At 40.2% G+C, this 26406-nt stretch overlaps 1 protein-coding gene across 1 annotated transcript in view; it reads right to left on the bottom strand.

The window, feature by feature from the left end:
• Positions 1-26066, bottom strand: part of LOC145984150 (uncharacterized) — a 40331-nt gene extending 14265 nt beyond the window's left edge. Inside the window, exon 1 of the mRNA XM_083117617.1 lies at positions 25908-26066. Coding sequence (XP_082973743.1) covers positions 25908-26031 — 124 coding nt within the window. The 5' untranslated portion in view covers positions 26032-26066. The remainder of the gene's footprint in view (positions 1-25907) is intronic.
• Positions 26067-26406: the final 340 nt, after the last annotated feature.

The raw sequence follows: 26406 nt of genomic DNA, 5'->3' as shown, positions 1-26406 counted from the left end.
CAAGTTTGCCTTAAATTGATAAAGATTTCACAAGATTTGTCAAGAATGCAAGAAATCCATGTAACAAGCACACAGGGTCTCTCAAGACCAATGACTTGCAAAATTCATTGAATACCTGCACAAGGCTTCCACAACAATAATTTACGCAACACCTAATATCACAACAGGAAGCATGGTGGATAAAAATGATGATTTTTATTTAACCCTTAAGGCGATCTCCTACCCCGGCGAAGGTCTGAGCATTTTCTATGTAAGCTTATGGGATGTTTTCGATATTTTGGTCACGATTATCTCGAGAACCAGTCGACAAAAATTTTCCAAATTTTGATTGAACACTGAGAAAGGATGTTTCTAGAGACCCACTGATTAATATTTTCATTTTTTGCATCAACGTCCCGAATATTAATTAATTCATTTTAGTCTATTTTCACTTTTCTTGACACAGCAACCCTGCAGAGCCCAGTCGCCTGGCTCTTCACAGACCCTCGTTCACGACTAATGAGCCGGGAGGAGAAGGGAGGGAGGCCCGAGGATAACTCACCAGATGTTTTCGAGCTGTAGAAATCTGCTTCAGGTATAAATATCCGGGGAGGAAAGCTCTCGGAAGATTTAACTGAGTATTTTTGAAATTATAGGGCTAACTTGAAAATGGACAAAAGAAAGTGTTCAGGAATGCGAATAGAATCAGCACAGATATATATATTCACTTAGTCTGGAGTATGAAATTTCTCGAAGTACCGGGATGGCGAAAGTATGCTGTAAAGCATTGCTGTTCTCAAGGAGGGGTTGAGGGCAGCATATTCTCAGATGTCAAGAAGAGAAATAAATTACACAATGTCCATTTCAAGAATATTTCGGCAAAAATAAAGCGCAGGTTAAGTAGTTCATGAATATCTGGATAATGAACTTCTAACAATTGTATAGATCAGTCTCCCACCCCATCCATGACCAATAGCACGCCCCCCCCCCCCTTAGATCATGCCATAATTCCCATAAAGTATTTTATTGCGACACTCTCCTATTACTGAAAGTCATTTTTTAAGATTTACTGAATAATTTACTTGATCTGCCCCTTCTCCAAATTATTTCTTTTGTTCATCTTGGAACCAATTATAGTGAGTTGAATTAATTACTAATCAAGTATGTTCCTCTCCGCCTAATCGCACACATTGCACAACGATGTCCTTTTTATACATATATTTTAGAAAAATATATTGAATTTTATGATAGTGAAAGGAAAAATATTCCTCACCAAGAATTTAGATGGGGCGGTCTGCGTCATTATCCCCTCATGCGCGAAGCGCCTAATAATCCGGGAGGAGGGGGAGAAACAAGAGAATAAAACCCAGATGCACTCGACCTGCATGCAACCGGTTTCGGGTATATGTAACAGGGGAAAGACCCCTCAAGATCAATCTTGGTATTTCTTTTTATAAATTGTGGACGGGAAGTTTCGGAGCAAACGTTTGATGAATAGAAACAGAATAATCGCAGATAGTGTATATTCGTTTAGTGTGGAATATGAAATTACTGTGCTGAAAACAGTGCTTCCAGCAAGGAGGGGCTGCGGGCGGCAGCATATTCCCAAGAATACAGATCAATTGTGCTAAATCAATTTCAATTTCAAAAATATTTCAACAACGACCAATATATTGTTTTGTTCCGTGGTGGAGGATTCTCCCCGATATTTGTGTTTATTTCATGTTATAGTGTGTAATGAATTGTTCGGAAAGAGCCATTAAAGTGCCCCTTGCCATTTTACGAACATTTATATGAAGTAAATAATTTAAATGAATTTTATAGACTACACAAACTGTTAAATTCCATCAGAACTATGACATGTAGTCTGCAATATGTATATTTGTGTTTGTTTGTGTGTTATAGTGTGTAATGAATTGTTCAAAAAGAGCCATGAAACTCCCTCTTTTCCATTTTATGAATATTTATATGAATTAAATGAATTCTATAGACTACACAAACTGTTAAATGTCATCAGAACTATGACATGTAGTCTTCAATATGTATATTTGTGTTTGTTTGTGTGTTATAGTGTGTAATGAATTGTTCGGAAAGAGCTACGGAACTGCCTATTGCCATTTCACGAACATTTATATGAAGTAAATAATTTAAAATGAATTTTATAGACTACACAAAGTGTTAAATTCCATCAGAACTAGGACATATAGTCTTCAATATGTATATTTGTGTTTATTTGTGTGTTATAGTGTGTAATGATATGTTCGGAAAGGGCCATGAAACTGCCTATTGCCATTTTACGAACATTTAGCTATATGAAGTAAATAATTTAAAATGAATTTTATAGATTACACAAACTGTTAAATTCCATCAGAACTATGACATGTAGTCTGCAATATGTATATTTGTGTTTGCTTGTGTTTATTTGTGTTATAGTATGTAATGAATTATTCAAAAAGAGCCATGAAACTGACTCTTGCCATTTTACGAACCTTTATCTGAATTAAATTAATTCTATAGACTACACAAACTCGTTCCCTCAGAACTATGACATTGGCTCAGTCGGTAACGCGTCTGACTACCATGCTCAAGGTCCCGGGTTCGATCCCCGGCCGGTTCAAATGCGGGAACTTTTCTAACGATGAAAGCGGCCCCGGCGCCCACCCAGCGTCGAATAACATGGGTACCTGGGGGAAACCCTGGGGGGTAAAGGCGGTCAGGGGCGTGATGCTGATCACATCACCCCCACTCACGACCGGATCAAGAAAGTGTGGGGCGTTACCCTCACACCCCCTATACGCCTTCATGGCGTGGTGCTATGCACAGGGGAACACTTTACTTTATTTTTACTTTTTTTTAATATGTATATTGTGTTTATTTGTGTATTATAGTGTTTAATGAATTGTATGGAAAGAGCCATGAAACTGTCCTTTGCCATTTTAGGAACATTTATATGAAGTAAATAATTGAAAATGAATTTTATAGATTACACAAACTGTTCAATTCCAACCGAACTATGTCATGTAGGCTGTGACACACACACATATTTATGGGTGTCGGAACCAGAAAACAGAGGCGATGAATTTGATGGTCTGGCTGATCATGTGTCACCCAATTAAAAAGGCAATGTGGCAGGCCCTGACCCATAGCTGTCGCACCATCGAGTTTACATATGTCTGTAGTTTTAGTTTCTGTGTGTGTGTCGGATTACGTTTATTCATCTTCCAAACCTTTGGAAAGCACTCGGCGGGAGAAACATGATACTTCGGTGGTGATTCTCGGAATTTGACCCCAGCTGGCAGGCCCTTCAGTTTCTCCACCGCTGGAAACCGGCGATCTGGTGGTAGGAGGGAAAATGCCAGAAGTAAACAATAATAGCTGCAGAAAACAGATCGAGGTTGAGAAAAGGGATTTCTGATGTTTTACAGTCTTGCAAGAGCCGAAGTGGTCTATTTTGTCTACCCCCGTCGCGAACCTGTGAATGCAGCACGCTGTGACGCCAGAGTCCCGGGTTCAAATACCAGTTCGGACATGGATGTTTGTGATTGTTTGTCCTCAATGAACAAGTCGAGATTTGACATCAATTGAGATGAGTTTTGTGTGAGGAAAGCTGCCCCTTAGGGGCTTCACTTTAATAAAAAGAAAATAAAAAGGATCTGACTGCCATGCAAAAGACCCGGGTTTGATTTCCAGGTAGGTGATCTAAGGTTGGAGTTTTTCCGGCCTTGTACCCGTATAAAGCTGCTCTGGGGCTGCCCCAGCCTCAAATCAATGGGTACCTGGGGGGGGGGGGGAGGGCTAAAAGCTGCAGTAGTATGGGGCTGATCACCACCTCCAAAATGGTCCAGTTTGAGAATGTGTGGGGCCCTATCCCCACATCCTCTAAATGTGCCTTCATGCCACAGTGGTACGCACAGGTAACTTTATCTTTTTATGGTGTTTGCAATGGAATTGAAATATTAAAATATTATACTGGCATAAATAGGCTACTTGTATTTTGTGCATGAAATGTTTCATTGCATTAGTGATAAGAGCTTTCGAAATGATTGATTTAATAGTTAATTGGTTCTAATGTAGCCATTATGTAAAATTCATACATCCACAACCCGAAATCCGGACAGTCGGGCCGACCTGCGTGCGAAGTGATTAGCATAGCGTGCTAAAACGCCGGGTGTCCTGGGTTCAAATCCCGGCCACGGCGTAGAATTTTTTTTTGTGAGTTGTCGTTCAACAATTTCATCTAATACGCATTCTTCATTATTGTTGCAATTATCCAAGTATCAGAAAGCGACAAATAATAACAAAATTAATCAGTCAATCAACGGACACTCGGTTCTAGGATCAGATCCAGGTACCCGGTTCCGCCGAACTTTATATTGTTTGCCATCTCTAGTATATACGTATGTAATCATGTATTATTTATACGCGTATCTTCCCGATGCCGTAGTGGTTACGTCGTCGTCTTGTAAACAAGGAATCCCGAGGTCGATACCCGGTGCAGGCACATTGTGGTTCGGACTCCACTTTAAACTGTAGGTCCAGCCCTGGCTAGCCTTTCTGTGCATAAAACAAATTTAAAAACAAACTCTACATTTATTTATGCATATATAGTATGGTCCGTTATCTACATTTATAATGGAAGAATAGTGTGTTTTACAATAATAAAAATAATGTAGTAACCAGCCCTGTTACGGAAACGCCACTGCTTTAGAAACATATTTGTCTCTCAGACTCAAACTCTCGGACCAAATTCCAACTTCATATTTTTCTTGGTCCGGAACACACTTCACCAATTTCATGCCACCACTTCCAGTCCATAATTTAAAAGCTACCCAGTTAAAAGCCAAAAGACATGTTGCTTTCTTTTCATCTTCTAAACCTGTTGTGTGTTGGGGCGAAACCACCCACCGTGTTCCAAACCCTCTTTCTACAAGGTCATTAGGCGACCACGAGCAGCTGCAGTGAACGTGCCGGCCGGCAACAGGGTTGCCCTGTCAAGAAAAGTGAAAAAAAGTCTGATATTTCACAAATAAAATGAATTAATTAATTATGGGGACGTTGATGCAGAAAATGAAAATATCGATCAGTGGTTCTCTAGAAACATCCTTTCTCAGCGTTCAGTTAAAATTTGAAAATTATCTGTCTACTGGTTCTCGAGATAATCGTGACTAAAGTTACGCCCATAAGCTTACATGGAAAATTGCTCAAACCTTCTCCGGGGTAGGAGATCGCCTTAAACAGAAACATTGCTCTGTGAGACCTTTAGTGTTTTGTAATTCTACAATGTGGCAACACTGATTGAGCTGTCTCTCCCCCCTCCACAGTACCTTATTATAAACCACTTGCCTACACTCTGCACATCTTACTGCTCAGTGTGTGACTTTTTGTTACGAGAGACTTATTGTTGTTTGAGAACGTGTAGGTCTAACAGAACGGGTGTTTCGCATTACATATTCATTCAATGCCAAGGTTGGAAGTGATTTACATAATACATTTTCTGTTTTGTTTCCACGTAATTTTAGTTTTCAATAAGTTTGAGTTATTAATCATGATTTTGCACTTTTATTGTCTAAAAAACTTTTAAAAAATGTAATAACTAATATTAAAAAATAAGGTCTCTCAGACCAGATGTTTTTAATTATGAAGTATCACATGTGCAATATCAAATGAGTCAAAGTTGGAAGTGATTTACATACTATATTTTCTTAGTTTTGTTCCCATGCAATTTTAGTTTTCAATAAATATGAGTCGTTAATCATAATTTTGCCCTTTTATTGTCTAAAAAAAATTTTAAAAATGTAATAACAAATATTAAAAAATAAGGTGTCTCAGACCGGATGTTTCTAATTATGAAGTAAAGACCTATGTTTCTGTTTAAGGGTTAAAAAATGATTTATTTTTGGTGATTTTTTATTTAAATCTATTTTTAAATTTAAAAAAAAACATGCTTAAAATTGCTTGTATGTTTTGGGCACCATACATGTAGATATCTCTTTTCTAACAGAAAAACGGCCGTGTTAAATATTTGAACAGTTTGATTAAAGCAAATTATTATATTAAAGCAATATATGTAAATATCCTGGGCTGGGCTACCTTCCCATAGGCAGAGCTGCATGCCACCAGACACATCCCCAGGTTGCAGAGAGGGGAACGGCCAGCAGATACTCTATGTGATCAGAAGTATCTGGACACCCACCTGAAAACAAAGTACAAGTTTGGGCAACCCTCCATCGGGAACACTGGCAGTCAATACGGTGTTGGCCCACCCTTAGCCTTGATTACAGCCTTCACTCTCACAGGCATACTTTCAATCAGGTGCCGGAAGGTTTCCTGAGGAATGGCAGCCCATTCCTCGCAGAGCACCAAAATGAGAAAAGGTATTGATGTGGATAGGTGTGGTCTAACACGAAGTCGACATTCCAAAACATCGCAGGTATGTTCTATGGGATTCAAATCAGGACTCTGCACAGGCCAGTCCATTAGTGGGACGTTGTTGTTGTCAAACCACTCCCCCACAAGCCCTGCAGTATGGACGGGTGCTCGGTCGTGTTGAAAGACACAATGGTCATCACCGAACTGGTCTTAGACGGTAGGCAGCACGAAAGCTGTTAAAATGTCAACGTAAGCTTGTGCCGTGACATTGTCATGTAAAGCAACAAGGGGGCCAAGCCCCCTCCAGGAGAAACATGACCACACTGTAACCCCACCACCTCCGAATTTCACTGTCGGCACTATACAGGCTGGTAGATGTCGTTCACCAGGCATTCGCCACACCCACACCCTACCATCGGATCGCCACATTGTGTACTGTGATTCGTCACTCCACACAACGGTTTTCCACTGTTCTATGGTCCAGTTTCGATGCTCCTTGCACCACACGAGGCGGCATTTGGCATTTGTCTGTGTGATGTTTGACTTATGGGCAGCTGCTCGGCCATGGAAACCAAGTTGGCGCACCTTGCACCAAACAGTAATGGTGCTTGGAGTAGATCGTGATGCAGTTCGGAATTTCTGTGTGATGGTGGCAATGGATGATTGACGATAATGCTGTACAACCCTCTTCAACACTCGATGGTCTCTGGAGGTCAACATGGGAGGTTGGCCTGCACGCCTTTGGGTTGTACACATCCTTTCACTATAACATTGGACAGAGGGATGTTTAGGAGGGTGGAAATCTCACACACAGACTTCCTACACAAGTGGCACCCAACCAACTGACCACGTTGAAAGTCTTTGAGTTCCTCAGACCATCCCATACTGCTGTCTCACACTGTCTGCAGACTACTAAGTTCGCTGACTATGTGTTCCATGCGGTATATGGCAGTACTGTGTCGCCCTCTATGATAAACACACATTTCGTGGTGTGTTCGGATACTTTTGATCACATAGAGTATGTTGGCATCTACATCTCGGTAAATACTGGAAGGTCCTGAGGAAAATCCTGTGATGTGGCGAGTAGAGCCACCACTAAATAAACTCAGCCCCTGCTGCCTTGCAGGGAGGGGAAGGATCCCCAAAGGCTAAGGGAAGGAACCCTGACAGAAAACCAAGGGGGCAGAGAGGGCTCCAAAGGCGTAGTGAAGCCAGTCTCTCTAGGGGAGTAAACTTCAATAAAAAATCCTGGTCCTCCAAGTATGGGGGTTGGGGTGAGGCTGACAACCCCACACCGAAAATGAGCACTTTCCGCATGAGCTGAATATCAACAGCGGTTCGGCTCATCATGTTTGGCTCCCACTATTACAACAGGTCAAACCCATCATGCACAGCAGACAAAATCGCTACACCAGCACCACAACAACAACAGGAACCAGAAGTCAACCTAACAGTAAAGCATCGAGTTCCCAAGTGGATGGTGGTAGAGGCCACCAAAATTAATAGAACATTTACAAGTAAGTTTTGCGGATATATCTTTAGTAACTCGCTTACATCTTATGTAAATACTTACTAAATCTTTTGCGCCGCAGTGAGACCCAGGAACTGATTTATTATAATTGTTTGAGGCTCAAAGTAAATAATAAAAGAAAAATTTCAATTAACGTTCATTATATTATTATTATTATTATTATCATCATGATCATCATAAGTATTATTATTATTATGAAACGTATAAAGCATAAAATTTAATAAGACAACAATGTCCTGTATGAATTTGGTGTGGAGTAAGAAAATTTTAATAAATTTATTTCCAAACCATGAATTTCATCTGAAATTAATGATCCACCAATTGCATAGTGGGAATGTTATCACCTTGTAATCAAGGGGTCCAGGGTTTGGGTCCCACTTTAAACTGTAGGTCCAATCCCAATTAGCCTATCTGTGCATAACACAACTTAATACAAAAAATCAATGTAAGATTTTGTGTAAAAATCGACAATATTGACTGACGTGTCAGCGTTAAATGAACCTAAAAATTAAAAGACAAATTATACAAAAATAACAGAAAATTTACGAAGGGGAAAATTTATTTTACTGGTTGGAAGATGTAGAGGCTGGGCAAAATTATACAGGAGACACTTTCCTCGAATCCTCTTCAATTTGAACAGTGACTTGAAATTGGTAACATTAACTAAGGAAGCATTCATTCATTAACTGACATTCGAGCCTATAGGACTTATGACTTTGCAGTGCATCACAATCAGAAATCTGGTGAAATCTTAATATTCAGGTTCAAGTGGGATCCTTCAGGAGCAGCGTGCTTTCACCGGCTATTGAACCCGGGGCCCTTTGATTACACTGGTCAACAAAATTAAACTTTGAATTTTTTTTTTGCATGAAAGAAGGTATTCCTTTCAGTTTTTGAGCCGCTGAAGATGAATCTGAACTTGGTTTTTGTCCTGCACCCTCAGATTTTGAAATAATGCCAGTTATAGTATAGTATAGAATGAAATCGCAGAAGTTCATGTTGGCAGCCTTTGTACCCCTCTACTAGTTATCCCAGTATCACAAAGGATACCTCGTTGGAAAGCTTATGGAACACAGAATCCAACAAGGTACATTTGGGACCCATCATGACCAATTTGTAGAAGAAGAAGAAGAAAATAAGAAAATTGGGGAAAAGTTAATTTTTGGAGAACTTGAGGTAAGTTTGCAACACTTACAGTTGCGCTACAAAAACATAAACTCAGTAACACACACCCTATACATTAAGTTGGCTAACTGAAGTAGTCCTGTAGGATGAATATCAATGAACAAACATATGTAAAGTATACATATTGCAATATACAGGGTGAGTCAAAAGTCCCTGACCACCCCTTATAAAATGAAAGGGAGTGTTGATTGCAGCAATTGGTCATGGTAGTAATATGTTAGGCCTAGGGGGAAACTTTTTGGTGCATGTCATGATGTCCGCCATCCTGGATCCAACTTCATTTCTTTAAATGAGAAAGGGGGCATTTGGGGTATGGTTTTGGGCTAGAATTTCACCAGGAATTCAGTGGTGAAGTCAGATTTCTGAAAATTTTAATGATAAGGAAGTTATGGGCATGACAGGCCATGATCTGGTAGGCCAAGAACTGCCACTGATGAAGGAACAGCTACGGCAGTGATAGCTAACATCGTTTGCCAAGTCTCCGCAGCGCAGCACACGTCAAATGTCTGTGTAATGTGGTGTCAGCCAGAGTTCCATCTTCAGGGTGTTAAAGATGGTTTAGTGGCACCTGTACAAGCTGCAGCTGCAGCACCATCTCTCTGAGGATGACCCGGATAGGAGAATGCAGTTTTGTGAATGGGCTGTGAAGCAAATTTGCCAGGACCCACACTTTGCACTGCATATTCTGCATTCTGATGAAGCAAATTTTTATGTGGATGAAGTTGGATCCAAGATGGCGGACGTTGTCACAACATGCACCAAAAAGTTTCCCCCTAGGCCTAACATATTACTACCATGACCAATTGCTGCAATCTTCCGAGGGTCATCTTCCGTTGCCTCCCCCAACCTCCAAAACATCTTGGTTCGAAACACTCCCACACCTTCCACACCACTCCCCCCAGCTCACAGGTGCAACAAACCCAGATGCAAGACCTGCTCCAAACTTATCACCTCCCCACCCTCCTGATCCCCACAGCGGCAGATGAGTTCACCCTAAGTTGAAAAACAGACAAATAGAGAACAGCAAGACAATATAGAAGTGAACCACCAACAGAAGAAGAACTTAAAAAAGTAATGACAGACAGAAAAGGAATAAGGCATGGGGAAGAGATGGCATTTCCAGTGAACTATTCAAAAGAGGAAAACCAGAATTAATAAAGGCAATATACCAGTTAATACAGGGTGATTCTAAAGATATAGTACAAACGAAAACCACAGATACCTCCCATGAAATAGAGACGAAAGTTCCCCTTCCACTTTGCCGAGAGATGCCTCCGTGAGGAGCTAGACAACGCCGAAAACATGTGAAAATGAACTTCACACCTCTGTACAGCCAGTACCAGTGAAGATAGAAGGGCAGAACAAACGAAGTCAAAAGGAACACCAAAGTCGCCCATCCGAAAAACACTAGGCGGCAGCTGCGCAACGCATGCGCATGGGGTTCCACAAAGGAAATAGGAGTGTCCCGCAAGACAAGTGAAGGGAAAGGGTAGCGATCGACAATGGTAGGGAGAAAAGAAGCTATGAAGCATGAAGTAACAATTGCACAGCGGGAAACAAACACCATGACTGAAGCAGTGCAGTCGAGAAAAGTAGTGCGGGGTTGCAGAACCACGGGAGGACGACGTAGGATGTAAAAACACACCGAGAATGCAAGCAGAGTGGTCCGTGACACTCGACAGGCAACAGACGCGTACATGGTTAGGGGCAGAAATGGCGGTGCTGGCGGTGCAGCGCAAGGGGAGTCCCCAACACACAGTGGGGAGACACCGCAGCAAGAACAAAGCACGGTGCAACAAAAGAGAAAGAGGACCGGACGGGGAATGGTACCTGCCAAGGAGACAACAAATGCGGGACGAGGGATTCCCCGTAGCAGCACCGAGGGGATGTCACACAGAGGTCGTGCGCCAGCAGGACAAACACAGCACTACGGGCACAGGAGGTTATTGCTAATGAAAGGTGCACGTACAGATAGGACCACGTACCCCGTACTGACGTTGTAACAAACGTCGTGATGGGGCATAATCAGCCTCTTAGAAATGAAGCCGGAGGCACATCGCTGGGTGGGAGCGGGCGAAAGGCTGCTGGAGTGTCGTACGGACCCCACCACTCCGTACGGTGGACGACACTAATGGAGGAGGTCGGAATGTTTCCATCCCCATCACCAGGTCCACCGTTCCCAGACCTGACGCGGCTGCTTGCTTCCGAGCGCAACCCCAGCCGAACAACTCGAGTCCCTCCTCGGCCGCAGCCTTCCGCTCCGAAATCAAGCATGGCCTCACACCACCGCAGCCACACACTGCTGTGTGGGTGTGAGACCGGGCCAAGCAAGGCTGGACAGATAAAATGCGTGGGACAATCGTGTAATGAAGCTACGTGGGGGTATGCACGTCTGTTCAACTGCTGGGTTACCCCACATTGGTGTACACAAACACCACACGATCGTACGTAGTGCTTGCCGTCGGCGCGAGCAAGACGGACGAAGTACGTGTTGTGGGTGAATGGGGCAAGAATGAAGGATGCTACATGTGTTCCATGATGACAAGGCCCCAGAGTACATGGCCCCACCTGACGGCAGTGGTCAGGTAGTGAAGAGCACAGGCACGGGTGGCTCAGGAACGTCAGCTGATTGTACCACAGCGCCGTGCGGACGTGTGGGCTGATTGGAAGTGCAGCGTCAGGGAGCGTGTCAGTGAAAGAGACGGTGCGGTGGTGGTGTGCTTGACGTACGACAATTGAGTACGTTGTTTCGAAGCCGTTGTGACCAGTGTGTTGTGTGTGCCACCTGTGCACTGCAGTACAGTATTCCATAATTGGCACTATCCTCACCGTACCATGGAACGCTACACATTTGTAGAACTGAGGGACATGCATTTTGTCTACGGCCTTGCAGATGGCAATGGCCGAGCAGCTGCATGCCTTTATCGCGGACGGTATCCGGAGAGGCGACAACCCGACAGCAGGTTGTTTTCGAACGTGCACCGTACCCTTGGTGAATCGGGTGTGTTACGTGCAGGCCATCATGTCGGTCACCCAAGACATGTGCGCACCGCGGCGGTCGAGGAGGACGTACTTGCTCGCATGGACGACACACCGTCCACTAGCACCCGTAGCATTGCACGTGCAGTGGGAGTATCACAGTCGACAGTGTGGCATGTCCTTCATGATGATCTGCTGTATCCCTATCATCCACAGCGAGTCCACGCGTTGCAGGCTGGGGATTACCCACGACGTGTGGAATTCTGTCAACGACTGTTGCAGTTTTGTACCGACGATCCCCGTTTTTTGCGCCATGTGCTTTTCACGAACGAGGCAACATTCACCCGTGAGTGCATCTTCAATTGCCGAAACAGCCATGTGTGGGATTATGAAAATCCACATGCAGCAGTCGAGGTGCACCATCAGACCCAGTTTGCAGTGAATATCTGGGCAGGTATCATCGATGAACAGATTATCAGTCCATACCTGCTGCCACCACGTTTAAATGGCCGCCTCTATCGCACCTTTCTTGCATCAGTCCTTCCAGAGCTGCTAGAAGATGTACCCCTCAACGTGCGACATCGTATGTGGTTTCAATTGGATGGAGCGCCTGCACATTTTGATGGCACAGTGCAAACCCTTTTGCACCATACCTACCCACAGCGCTGGATCGGCAGAGAGGGCCCCATCCCCTGGCCCGCCCGTTCGCCTGACCTCACACCAATGGATTTCTTCTTGTGGGGCCATGTGAAAACACTCGTCTACGAGACCCCGGTGCCTGACAAGGAAACATTGGTAGCGCGGATACTTGCAGCATCGGCCGAGGTGTGTACCATGCCAGGGATTTTTGATAGGGTTCGCCAGAATTTCCTGCGATGCTGCAATGCCTGCATTGAATGTGGTGGTCGTCAATTTGAGCAACTTTTGTAACAATGTCAGTCCGGGGTACGACTACATACTACGTACTATTCCTATCTGTAAGTGCACCTTTGCGTGGCAATAAACCTCCTGTGCCCGTAGTTGCTGTGTTTGTCCTGCTGGCGCACGACCTCTGTGTGACATCCCCTCGGTGCTGCTACGGGGAATCCCTCGTCCTGCATTTGTTGTCCCCTTGACAGGTACCATTCCCTGTCCGGTCCTCTTTCTCTTTTGTTGCACCGTGCTTTGTTCTTGCTGCGGTGTCTCCACACTGTGTTTGGGGACTCCCCACATGCTGCATGTGTTTGTTTCCCGCTGTGCAATTGTTACTTCATGCTTCATTGCTTCTTTTGTCCCTACCGTTGTCGATCGCTACCCTTTCCCTTCACTTGTCTTGTGGGACACTCCAATTTCCTTTCTGGAACCCCATGCGCATGCGTTGCGCAGCTGCCGCCTAGTGTTTTTCGGCTGGGCGACTTTGGTGTTCCTTTTGACTTCGTTTGTTCTGCCCTTCTATCTTCACTGGTACTGGCTGTACAGAGGTGTGAAGTTCATTTTCACACGTTTTCGGCATTGTCTAGCTCCTCACGGAGGCATCTCTCGGCAAAGTGGAAGGGTAACTTTCGTCTCTATTTCATGGGAGGTATCTGTGGTTTTCGTTTGTACTATACCTTTAGAATCACCCTGTATATAAAATCTGGGAAGAAGAACATATGTCGGAAGAATGGAAGAAAAGTATTATATGCCCTATTTATAAAAAGAGGGATAAGCTAACATGTAACAACTACAGAGGTACTGTATATCACTTCTGTCAACAGCATATAAAATACTATTAGGACTTCTTAAAGAGAGATTGGAACCCTTCGCCAAAAAATGCATACGAGAATACCAAGCAGGCTTTCAAATAGGAAGATCAACAACAAACCAGATTTACACATTAAAACAGATTACTGAAAGATGCTGGGAATACAATTTAGACCTTGTGATACTTGTTACAAGTGAAAGCGAGTGGACGTGTTTTCGTTTGTCTCCAGCAGCCAGTCAAGTGGAACGAAATGGGGATCTCAGTGATGCAGTGGCAGCAGGTGATCGGCCTCTTCCGAGCTGCTTGGTGATCAGGTTCCCAAGGCAAAGTAGGAAGTGATTTTCGGATAAATACGTGCTATGTCAAATATGGATTGGTGGTGTTAACGCTATTGCTTATAGGCGGAATTGAGCAGAACCCAGACCCACGTAACAACATTGATGTCCAGAGCAAACTTTTCGAACTGAAGCAAGTTATGCTCCAAGTAAAACACTCAAATGAAGCTATTATGTGCGAAGTGAAGCAACTATCTGTCACTGTGAGCAGACTGGTAGGAAGATGGAAAAAATCGAGGCCGAAACAGACCAACTCAAGTTAGGTGTAAGTGAAGTGCAGTCCTATGTTCGATCTCTGGAGGATCATATAGATGACATTGAGAACAGGTCACAGCGGCAGAACCTTGTTTTTCATGGTGTTCTGGAAAAAGCGCACAAAACGTGGGATAAATCAGCAAACGCGGTGGGAGACTTAATAACAAACAGACTCCATCTCTCCTTACCATCGGACTCCATCCAAAAAGCCCATCGTACAGTGAGCACGCACTCAGGAAAACCCCGGCCCATCATGTGTAATTTTTGCAGGATACAACCAAGGAGGAAGTTCTAAAACATAGCAACAAACTCAAAGGCACCAACATTTATATCGAACAGGACTACTCCTTTGCTGTTCGTCAACAGAGGCAGTGACTGAAGAAGCATTTCTTCGAAGCCAGGCAACAAGGATGCAAAGCCCATCTCACATACAAGTACCTCAATGTAAATGGTAAAAAGTATTCCATATGGGACCTGGAAGACAACCAGAGCGATTATTTAGGAGTTCCTGAGACACAAAATTCTTCGGCCACTTCGTTTTCCAAGAACCAGGCTCTGCCCTCCCCCCTCAACATTGGAAATCTGACAACATCGGAGGAAGCAAGAGCGACAGCATCCACACTTTCGTCTGCAAACCAGTGCAAGCAACAGGCTCCCCCCTCCACTAATCACCCACCTGTGACAAGAAAGGAAGAGGACAATGGCCATCTTTGACACATAGGTCAAGATTCCACCCCTTCTCTAGCTCAACGGTACCCTAGGCACCAAGGCAACAACCTGCAGAGACTTTGAAGTGAGGAACGCGGATTCGAGAAATATAAACAAGGAAGTGTGTGTGCCTGTTTGGAACAGGTAGGATGTTTTGACGTAGTGTATCAAAATGTTAGGGGGCTGCACACTAAAATGCAGTTATTTCTTAATAATATATTGTGTAACGACTATAATGCCGTGGCTATTACTGAAACATGGCTCACCGACAAAAATGCTGAAATATTTGACGATCGTTACAATGTGTTTAGAAGCAATAGAAGTGCTTGTAACTCAGGGAAAAATTTGGGTGGGGGCATGCTCTTGGCTGTTCAGAAGCAATACACGGCAACGCTTATATGTAAGTATGACGAAAATCCTGATATTGATTCTGTGATCATGAAAATTAAAATTCAGGGACTGCCATCGCTATACGTCTGTGTAGTTTATATCACACCATGCTGCAATAGTAATTCGTACGATTTATTCTATGCTTTTATTGAAAGACATTGTGGACCTGCGCATAACATTCTCCTTATAGGAAAGTGAAGGGCTGCGTCAACTAGCACTGCACAAGCACAAGCGGCAGAAGAAGGAACCATGCCACCCGTACCAAGACAGTACATGACTGACGAAGCCACCAAATGAGTGGCGAAAAAAAAAAACTTACGCAAAAAAAAAAAATGAATAGTAAGCTTATCAGAGTTAATTACAGAATTAGATGTAAAAAAGGTTCCACTAAAATCAAAACAACCACCCTCATCTCTACGTAACTTGATTCTGCACATTGCACGTGGCACATGATTGCCTCCTACTATCGAAATAGATTCCGGAAATGCCACACCTCTTACTCTTTACTTTCACCTCGTCAAATACAGAGACCAACTTTAATTTCCAAGCACAGTGGATAAACATTACGCCCAATGCTATACACCTGAAAAAAATCCTGCCCCTCATTAAGAATGGAACCTATGACCACACTCGTCAGGAGCACGCATGCTACCACTTCTCCAAGCATCTCACGTTAAAATTAGCTACCAGCGTAAAGAAGCCAATGCACACATGATGTCACGTTCATAATTTCCTCATGGCTATTTTTTAATGGAAACATATTTAGCAAAAATCGAGAAATCCTGTAAGGGAAGAATGATGAACATTTTTATTAGTGTTTTGTCACATTTTTTAAATGGTGTGTAAATGCTGAGTTTTGAACAAGCAATCGTTTAGTTACGAGTTTTTTCTTGTTTGTTGAAAGTAGGATCTCGAAAGCCAAAAGGAGGCAGTTAAACCAGCACCTGGTTGCCAAGAAACTTCTATCTTTCCAAAGACTAGAAAGAGAGAGAGGGAGGGGAAAGGGGTATTCAACTTCTGAAATATAAAATATGTGTGAAATGAAAACAATGGAAAATCTTATAAGTGTATAGTAACGAACTTCAAACTATGGAAAAGCTATTTTTCATGGTGGAAAACAGCATTGGTCTTCAAGTTGTTCTTTTTTTTCTAAATATGAAACTGATTTTTCTGTATTATAAAATGGTGATATGAGAAGATACTATCCCTCAGCAAGGAAAATTTACGTTAGCTGCCGCTTTGCCTCCAACTTCGAACTTATGCAATGGCCATAATGTTTAATCCCACAAGCATTCCCCATCTATCCTAAACGCTGCAGCAAACACTCTCTGCTTCACACTTTCCACTTCACTCTACACTACACCACTACAGAAATGTGTGTGTGTTCCACCTTCGAATGGAGTGCTTAAATAACTTGAACAGTGTAGTGTAGAGTGATTGTGTTTGCTTGCCGAAGGGAAGGTCATGGGTTCAGACCTCCTTCTTTGCAATTTTTTTTTTCAGAAAGTAAAAGGGCTTGGACGAGAATGATGATCTACATTTCTGGCAAATTCTGTTGATATTTATGTAATTTACGTCCAACATTTCTGGATGACATTTGAATCAGCATAAGCAAGGTGCAACAAGGAATGTGCAGAAACATGTGATGTAAATTCCGAGGTGGTAGTTTAAAGCTTTGAATATGGCAGAAAATTTGAGGTTGTATCATAGAAAATTAAATGTATATTTTAGGTCCACACATTCTGTTTGTGTATATATACTTGTATGCTTAAGTCCACATTAAGCACAGTAAGGCAAATTGGGACTGACCTACAGCTTAAACTGAAATTCGAACTACTGGGTAATGTGCTTCCACCGGGTATCGAACCCAGGATCCCTTATAACATAAATATCTGTTGATTGATTGATTTGTTGTTTTAAGTCCACTTTATGCACAGTAAGGTTAATCGGGACTGGACCTACAGTTTAAAGTGGGTTCCACTATGTGCCTCCAAAATATCTGTTCTTAAACATCCTATTTCAGAAGATATATTTATGACATATAAATTCCTACTACTGCACAAGAGGAAAATCAAGCAAACTGAGCAAAAGCATTCCTTCAGGAATGCATAAATACTTAGTGATTTAATATATTTAATACTTAGTGCTTTAATATATTATATTCCATTATTACAAAACTTTGTACCCAGTAAATAACAAGAAAATAAAGAAACAGGAGAGGGTGGGATTTGAACCTATGATGCTTCATTCTTGATGAAAAAAAAGTGTAACTGGGTGTTCGTCTAACCAACTGCTCCATGAGATTACTGATGAAAAGTCTGTAAAACACGTTGATCTCAGTGGAAACAACCCTGAGCCAGAGTTCCGAACCATTTTTCACCACAGATCAAGGAATATACACACACTGCAGAATCGTATGATATTGTGGAAGATATCTTTACTGAAATTTCGCCCAAATCATGATAAATCAGCCTCTTTGCATTCAAATGTAACTTCAATTCTTTCCAAGTGGAGGGGAACCTGTTCAGTGCTTCAAACTGCACAGAAATTTACCTACATTCAATTTCAGAATGAAGAATCGTCAATATTTTTCAACATTCGTATTTCTACTTCATTTTTTTTTTTTGTTTAATTCTGTACTGTATTACTGGTTTAAGGTTTCTAACTTCATGGAATGTGATTGAATGAAAAAAAAAAGAGCGTTTTCATTTAGAAATAAGAACTGTTGCAAAGTTGGCTACTATATGTTGGCTGAGACTTTTAAAATTTTTCAGGACATGCAAATGGGGTGTTGCTAAGAGTACATTATTCTACAGTCCGGCAATTTAAAATCGAGACTGCTTTTTTTACTCAACAGGTGGCACTCCTGTGCAAGCGTGCTGTGGTGCAAACAAAAGAAGGGCATTTTACAAGTAAATTATACCAAGTGCAGTGACCTTTACTGAAATTGACGCGTGTGGGCTTGTTTAGTGCAGACAGGTGTTGAGAAATTGCGTCATGATTGCAACATGAAACAAAGAGCAAATATCACATTTTTTGCGTGTCTGGGTAAGACTGCAACAGAAACGTTTCACATGTTGCAGCAAGTGTACGGGATCACTTGTTTATCCCATACGCGTGTATTTGCATGGCACAAGCATTTCAGTGAAGGATGGGAGTCAATTGAAGACGATGAATGTCTGGGTGCAGCAAGGAGAGTGAGAACACAGGAATTGGTGGAGAAAGTGAGGACAATTATTACGGAAGAAAGAAATGCTACACTGCGAATGCTTTCTGAAGAGTTACATGTGAACAAGGAAACTGTGAGGCAAATAATAACCAAAGATTTAACAAGAGTGCTCGTTAAGTGCCTCATTCCTTAACAAAAGACCAAAAGAGGGACCACGTTGATCACTGCAGAGAGCTGATTGTTACTGCCAATAGGGACCCTAACTTCCTCTTGAATATCGTAACTGTGGATGAGACATAGGGTTTTCAATATGGCTCGTCGACAAAACGTCAGAGTGCAGAGTGGAAGTCTCCGAACTCTCCACAAGCCAAAAAACTGCGCCAGTCGAAATCCAAAATCAAGACTTTCCTCATTATTTTTTATGATAGTAAGAGCATTGTGCATAAGGAATTTGTGCCTACAGGACAGACGGTTAATGCTTCATTTTATATTGAGGTATTGCAGCGTTTAACGCAATGCATAACACATGTGAGGCCCAAATATCACGGTTATGTTCAGTGGCATCTGCTCCATGACAATGCCCCAAGTCACAAGGCAGTGATTGTGAAGGACTTTTTGGCCTGAAAGAGAATCTGTGTGTTGTTCCACCCTCCCTATTCACTGGACCTGACCCCGTGTGATTATTTTCTATTTCCTAACCTAAAATCTGCACTCAAAGGTTCATACTTTGATGATGTACTGACCATCAAGAGGGCTACAAGGATTTTAAACAGCATTACACAAAAGGACTACCAGCATCCTTCCATGCACTGACAGACAAGGCGCAACGATGTGTGGATGCAGGAGGGTCCTACTTTGAATGATCCAAGGTAAATAACTTGCCATGTAAATTGCAGGACTGTGTATGAATATTTTTTTTAAAAAAGTGACTTAAATCAGTGATTGAAAAAAAATCACCAGATTTAAAGCTTGATTTAAATCAAACCACCTTCACAGGAAGTGTCAAGTAAAAGTTTATTAAAGAGTCTCAGAGCTCAGAGCATATTGCGAGTAGGAGGCAGACTACACCACACTGAATTGCATTTTGATGCCAAACATCAAGTCATAATCCCACCAAAGAGTCACCTCACAAAATTGATTACAGAAGGAGAACACACGAGGACCGCAGCTTGTAATGAATTCACTTTGACAGAAATGCTGGATTCCATAAAAGTAAATGTCAATAAGAGGAAAAACAACTCCTGTACAATGGGACTAATTTTGTGGGCACTAACAAGAAATTGCAAGAATTACAGAGACTTTTAGATCAGAAGGACTTCAATGGCATTCCATGCCACCAGGTTCTTCACACTTTTCTGGTCTTGTTGAAGCTGCTGTTAGGTCTATGAGATAACACTTAGTGAGAATAGTTGGCAAAGCATCATTAACGTGCAAAAAATTAGCAATATTATTATGTCAAATAGAATCTTTTATTAATTCATGCCCTCTCACTGCAATATCAGAAGACTCCACAGACCCCATACCTCTCATGCCTGGCCATTTCCTGATAAGTTGCCTATTATCTTCCTTACCAGAACCAGACATAACTGAAATTTCTATCAACAAGCTGTCCAGATGGCAGAGGATCCAGAGACTCCAGAAGGCTGAAGCAGCTATGGAACCATTGGTCCAAGCAAGGAATACCTATATGTACTCCAGCAAAGGAGTAAGTGGAAAAATCATCGGAGCATTCAGCGAGGCACCATGGTGATACTTCCCCCCACTGACATGGAAACTTGGAGTGATTGAAGTTGTTCATCCTGGCAAAGATGGGTGTGGTAGATGTCAAAACTAAAAGTGGATCTTACAGAACATCCATTGTTGACATTGTACCACTTCCCATTGATAATGTGGATTGTGGAAGTGTAATACTGTATTCATAATTATATTCAGGGTAATACAATATTTACGCTTGTATAATGCATGTGCATATATAATGTGCACTCTGGTTTTTGATAAGGAAAAGTGACAAATTTTTATGTCTCGTATATAATGAGCAGTACAATTCAGGTTCGAGAAATGGCTTTCTTAGTTGTAGGTCGTAAAGCTGTTGCTATGCCAATCAAGAGCAAATCACATCATACCTATTCAATGAGTCACCTGTTGCTTTGTGGACCAAGAGGAGAAGATTGTCTTGTGTACACAATGGATCAACAACCCACGCCACCTCCCCCTCTCCCTCCACTGTGTATAGCATTCCAAAGCTTTCACTTCTGTAATCACCTTGTTTATTTGGTGGTAGAAGAAACCAAGATCAAAATTATGTTATTAATTTGCAGCACTCCGGAAGTTATTTTCTATTATTTCTTGCCCAACAAATACTGCTGATACAAATCGCGTGAGAAAAGAGGTGCATGCTTGAATTCTGCCAGAAAAGTGCTGTGTTTCTTGGTGTCCCAAAACAATCCATTACAAACTGAAAAATCATGGGAATGGCCATTTCACTTTCATAGTGCTTTTTTTTAAAAAAACCAATAAGTTGCTGACCAAGGCAGTTTATTAAGATAAAAACACTTAACACGTAACGTTTCGACCCTGTATCAGGATCTTCCTCAGACGAAGAACTAAACTAAAATAATATTTATTTAAATTTTTAATATTATTAATAAAGAAATCCAACCTGGAAATGTGTATTTGCACCTCTTGATATATACGTGTTATAAGCAGTGACATAGTGAAAACATATGTGGTTTTATGTTGGCTGTCTGACTTATTTCATGCATAATATGCACCACAGTTTTGGGGGTAAAAATTTTGCAAAAAAAGTGTGTATTCAGTCTAATATTCAGTGTAATACTCAGTGTAATATTCAGTGTAATATTTGGTGCATATATTTAGTCAACATGCCAAGATTGTCGATGACTCTTAGCACAATGCACTTCTCATTTGTTTGATCACACAGAACTCTTGGAGGGTGATGTCGATGTGGCATGGTGTGTGCTGGCTTGCAGCAGTAAGAGAAGCATTGTGTTGTATCAGCCAACTTGAGTTTAGGCATGTGTATCAACTTATGTGTAAGTGTGTTATTGTCTTGTATATGGTCAACCACATTAATTTCATTTATTTCATCATTGTCTTAAAGAACACTACTACTAAAAAAAACAGCTGGACAAGAGAGCATGAATTTATCTCTATGTTGCAAGTGGAAGTGTTTTTTAAGTTGATTTAGTATTAAGCTAGACACAATGTTAGAAAAGTAAGTATTTACAGAATCGTATGTATTTCTTATGGAACTTCAAGTTATGGATAATCAAATTGGAGTTTTGAATTTTCCGACGACCATGAAATTGTTGAACATGTCCTTTGCACGTGTGCGATTGGATGTTTGATATTCCCAATAAATATAAATAAATATAATAAATAAAATAATGCTTCCATAAGTGTAATGTATTTCTCCTCACCTCTTACGGCCATCCAGGCAATGTTGCCAAACCTGATGTGCATAAAAGAGCTAAATTTCACCTTAAATGGAGCTAAAAGTGACTTCCAAGGAGATAGATTTTCCAAGGCTCGATAAAGTGCCTCCTAGGGTATTACTGTTAACTTTAAAGTGGTGCCATCTGATTTTTTAATAACGTCATGTAGTAAGTTATAATCTGTATGTGATGTAAACAACAAGTTGAAAAAACATTTCACTATTGATTGGTTTGTTAAAGTAAAAAGAAAAGAAATCAACTTATGGTTCAACTAATAACAGCTAACAAGATAGTCTTTAATATTAGAAATGGCTCATTCAATCTTCAAGTTCTAGACAGTAAAATTTAGTCTGATCACACTAGGCAAGACACACACATGTGAACATTAGAAGTTAATTGTTACTGGATCTAGAATCTTCAGTAAACATGTGTCCTAGTGAAATAAATTCAGTACCCCCTCATTACAAAGCAGTTTTCTTGGGGCTGCTGGTGAGTGAGAAATTTGTAATATGTGGCACTTTGCAGGATTGTATCTTAGACATATTCCACAAGCAGAAACTGTGATTTTTGCAAATCCTATAACACTAAAAAGATTACTTTTTGTGCAAAAAACTTTTTTACATACACGCAACAATACATCATAATTAACTTCTTCATGCACATGAATTTGTGAATTCAGTTAAATTTGGCCAAAAATGTGATTTATAAAGATTTTTGAGAATTTCAGCACATCATCTAGTTAAATGGCAAAAAATATAGCAAAATCAAACACTTACCTTCACTAGTGTTCAATTAATCCTACACACTGCCACATTTTGTTTTCAAATTATGAAAGATCATCCCCAACTAGTATTTGTATATTCTCTTTGATTTCTAAATGGCAGGGCTATTTTAGTGATGTTTGCCACAATGCTGGGGCTGGTTTAGTCATGTAACTTGAAATCAAATACTACGCTATGTAAAATTTAATAAATATCTGATATTTTTTGTTTTGTTGTAAGTTTGCTTTTATGCTCAAGTAGGCTAATTGGGACAAAACTTATAGTTTCAATTGGGATCTGAACTACTGTGCAATGTACCCTCATTGGGGATTGAACCTGGGAACTCTTGATTACAAGGCCAAACTAATAACAGGGTGTCTAAAATTTTGAAAAAAAAAAAAAAAATCCCTGACTTTTCCAAGTTTTTTCAGAACCACCAAAATTTTCCAGACCAAATCAATAGGCTAATTAATGTACAGTGTATATGAACATGTCTGGAAGTAGCTCCCTATATTTTAGCAAAACGCTCACACTTAGAATTCAACTTAACCCTTAGACACAGAGGCTGACTTTCCAGGTATTTGCACTAATGCCGAACGTGTTTTCAGAGGGAAATTTGAAATTCTGCATGCTTCTAAATGAAATTTTAAATTTCTGGGACAGAACGCTAGAGGTACAAATGATGCCTTGCTTTGTTCAGTATACTTTGGGAAAAAATTTTTTTTCCATAATCAGTTAGAAGAAGAAAAAGGGGAAAGTAACTATTTTTTACACAAAATTTGAAATTCATCAGACCCCCACGCAGGCTATGCCAGGACGTGAATCTCCAACAGGTACCTGCATAATGCCTGGTATATTTGCCATTCATGTAGAAATATTTATGCAGTAATTGCTAATAGTTTCGGAGAAAATAATTTTTTTAATGCACTAACGCCGAGTGTGTTTTCAATGGGAAATTTGAAATTCTGCATGCTTCTAATTGAAATTTTATATTTCTGGAACATTAGAGATACAAATGATACCTCGTTTTCTTCAGTATACTTTGTGCTATAATCCTGATGGAAAAAAATTCCGTAATCAGTTAGAAGAAGGAAAAGAAAAAAGGTAAAGTATTTTTTTTACACGAAATTTGAAATTCATCGAACCCACACAGAGACTACGCCAGGACATGAATTTTCAAAAGGTACCACCCATGCTTTTGGCACCAAGAATGTTGGAAGGTCATACTTCTATTGCCAAAAGTGTGTTTTGAAACACCAAAATTGAGAAAGAAGCGATGTTTTTTAAACCAATGAACATAAAAAAATATTAATCACAATTTTCGGGCATCCCCCCCCAAATAGTAACAATGAAATTAAACTTTACTAATTGTTAATTACATACCTCTAGACTCATGTAGACTCATGCAGAACTTAAAACATGTACCTCAGATCATTATCCAAGTTGAAGTATGTTAGAAATATAACATACTACGAGAAAATGATGCTTGTGACACCCGTGTCACAGCCCATAGTTTAAGGGTTAACCAAGTTTTTGAATATTAATATGTAAAGGTAATAATAGGAAGAGAAGCTGAACAGTAAAGGGACGAAGTTTCTATGTAATACTTGAAATGTGATGAATAATGATTAGCTAACAAATCTTTTTTGTAAAAATTCATTACAATTATAGTACAAATAATATATAGTTATAGTAAAATTTAGTATTCAGATAACTGTGTAGCAAACAACCCCCTCCCCCCAAGAGCCCTTTCCCCCCCACAGTATTTAATACAAAATGTCTAGCTTAGCCGCTAGACATATCAAACTGAATTAAGTTTGTCCACATAAAAATTGAAAATTTCTTTCTTGCCCCCTTTTTTGATTTTCAGAAACCTATTTTTATTCCACTGCCACAATAAAATTAATTTTTCCAGAAAAAAAAACAGACATTTCCATGACTTTTCTGGAAAAAGTAAATTCCCTGACATTTCCAGGAATTCCAGGTTTTCCAGACAGGTAGAAATCCTGTAATGCTAATTGTAGCATTATGAATCATACCTTGTGTTGTTCAGTACATCATGCTCATAAAAGGAATGTATGTTTTAGTGACTAGATGTAGAAGAAAAATAAATATTTTAAAAACATATTTTTTAAAGGAGAAATTAATTATGCCCCTGCTCCCATAAACAAAGCCAGGACCTTACGGTTGAAAAAATAGTACCAAAACATTGGCTGGTATATGCTTCAATATCATACAAATATATATACATAATATATATATATATATATATATATATATATATATATATATATATATATAAATCAAATAAGGTAAAAGGAAACACTCACCGGACAGTAGGAAAATTCAAAATTTTCGCTAATTTATAGCATCATCGGTGTGAGAAGAAACAGAAGACGGAACCGGACCGTCTTCTGTTTCTTCTCACACCGATGATGCTATAAATTAGCGAAAATTTTTAATTTTCCTACTGTCCAGTGAGTGTTTCCTTTTACCTTATTTGATTTTTACTTAGCCCTTTTGGCCCTCCTTGCTTTTATCCTATATATATATATATATATATATATATATATATATATATATATATATATATATATATATATATATATATATATATATATTTATATTGTCATTATTAATATGAACTCCTACTTAGTTGAATAAATAAAACTCTTCTTTTATGCAAATGGTCATGGGTGGGATATCCAAAATGTGTGTGTTATCATACATCATGAGGACAATTTTGGAGTAATTTTAAGGTAATAGTCACCTGGCTTCACCTTTAATGGGCTGTTTTCCCTGGAGAATAATAATGATTTTATTTAGAATAGTCCTTAATTTCAAATTTCACACTGAAAACAGCCACTGTGCAAGTTGGAAGGCACTGTCACTTCCTATTACATGATATTTATGCACAATTTTTATCACAAAAAAATTTCACGTGGTCCTCAGTACTGTGACACATTGGCATTCTGCAAATACCTATTCAGCACATATGCTGTGCCAAGCAGGCATCTAAGGGTTAATACACAAGAAATAATTTACATAATCCTAAAAATTATACTGACCTGTATCCAGAAAGCCCATTGCTATGCCAAGAACCACCATGCAAGAAATGAGTACAGACACTGCTGTGCAAAATGGTATAACCGATATGAAGATGGCTGTAAACAGTAGACTTAGAAACAACATGAACTGTCTGTTGAAGCAATCAAAGAGTACACCACCTGTAAATAACAACATTTCATTCATTCTTTTATTGCATTGTGCTTAGCTATTTTATGCCACTTTTTACTGAAGATTAATCATAATAATCAGAATGAACTATGATTAAATGAGTAATGAAGGAACAAATATAAACAGAACACCCATGCCCAGGATGGACTCCAAACCAGAGCCTTGAATAGAATGATCATTTAATTATAAACATGGCAACATTTCCTAATTCTTGTTCTAATTACTGCATGCACTGAATTAAATAAAATTTCAATTTCATACTGACAATGTAAAACAATAATAATAATAATAATAGCAGATCAGAAGAAAGAGCATTATGAAGATTATCTT

This window comes from Lepisma saccharinum, chromosome 2 (assembly GCF_977018435.1).
Source record: "Lepisma saccharinum chromosome 2, izLepSacc3.1, whole genome shotgun sequence".
NCBI lineage: Eukaryota > Metazoa > Arthropoda > Insecta > Zygentoma > Lepismatidae > Lepisma > Lepisma saccharinum.
This window is presented reverse-complemented; position numbering and strand designations above follow the sequence as displayed.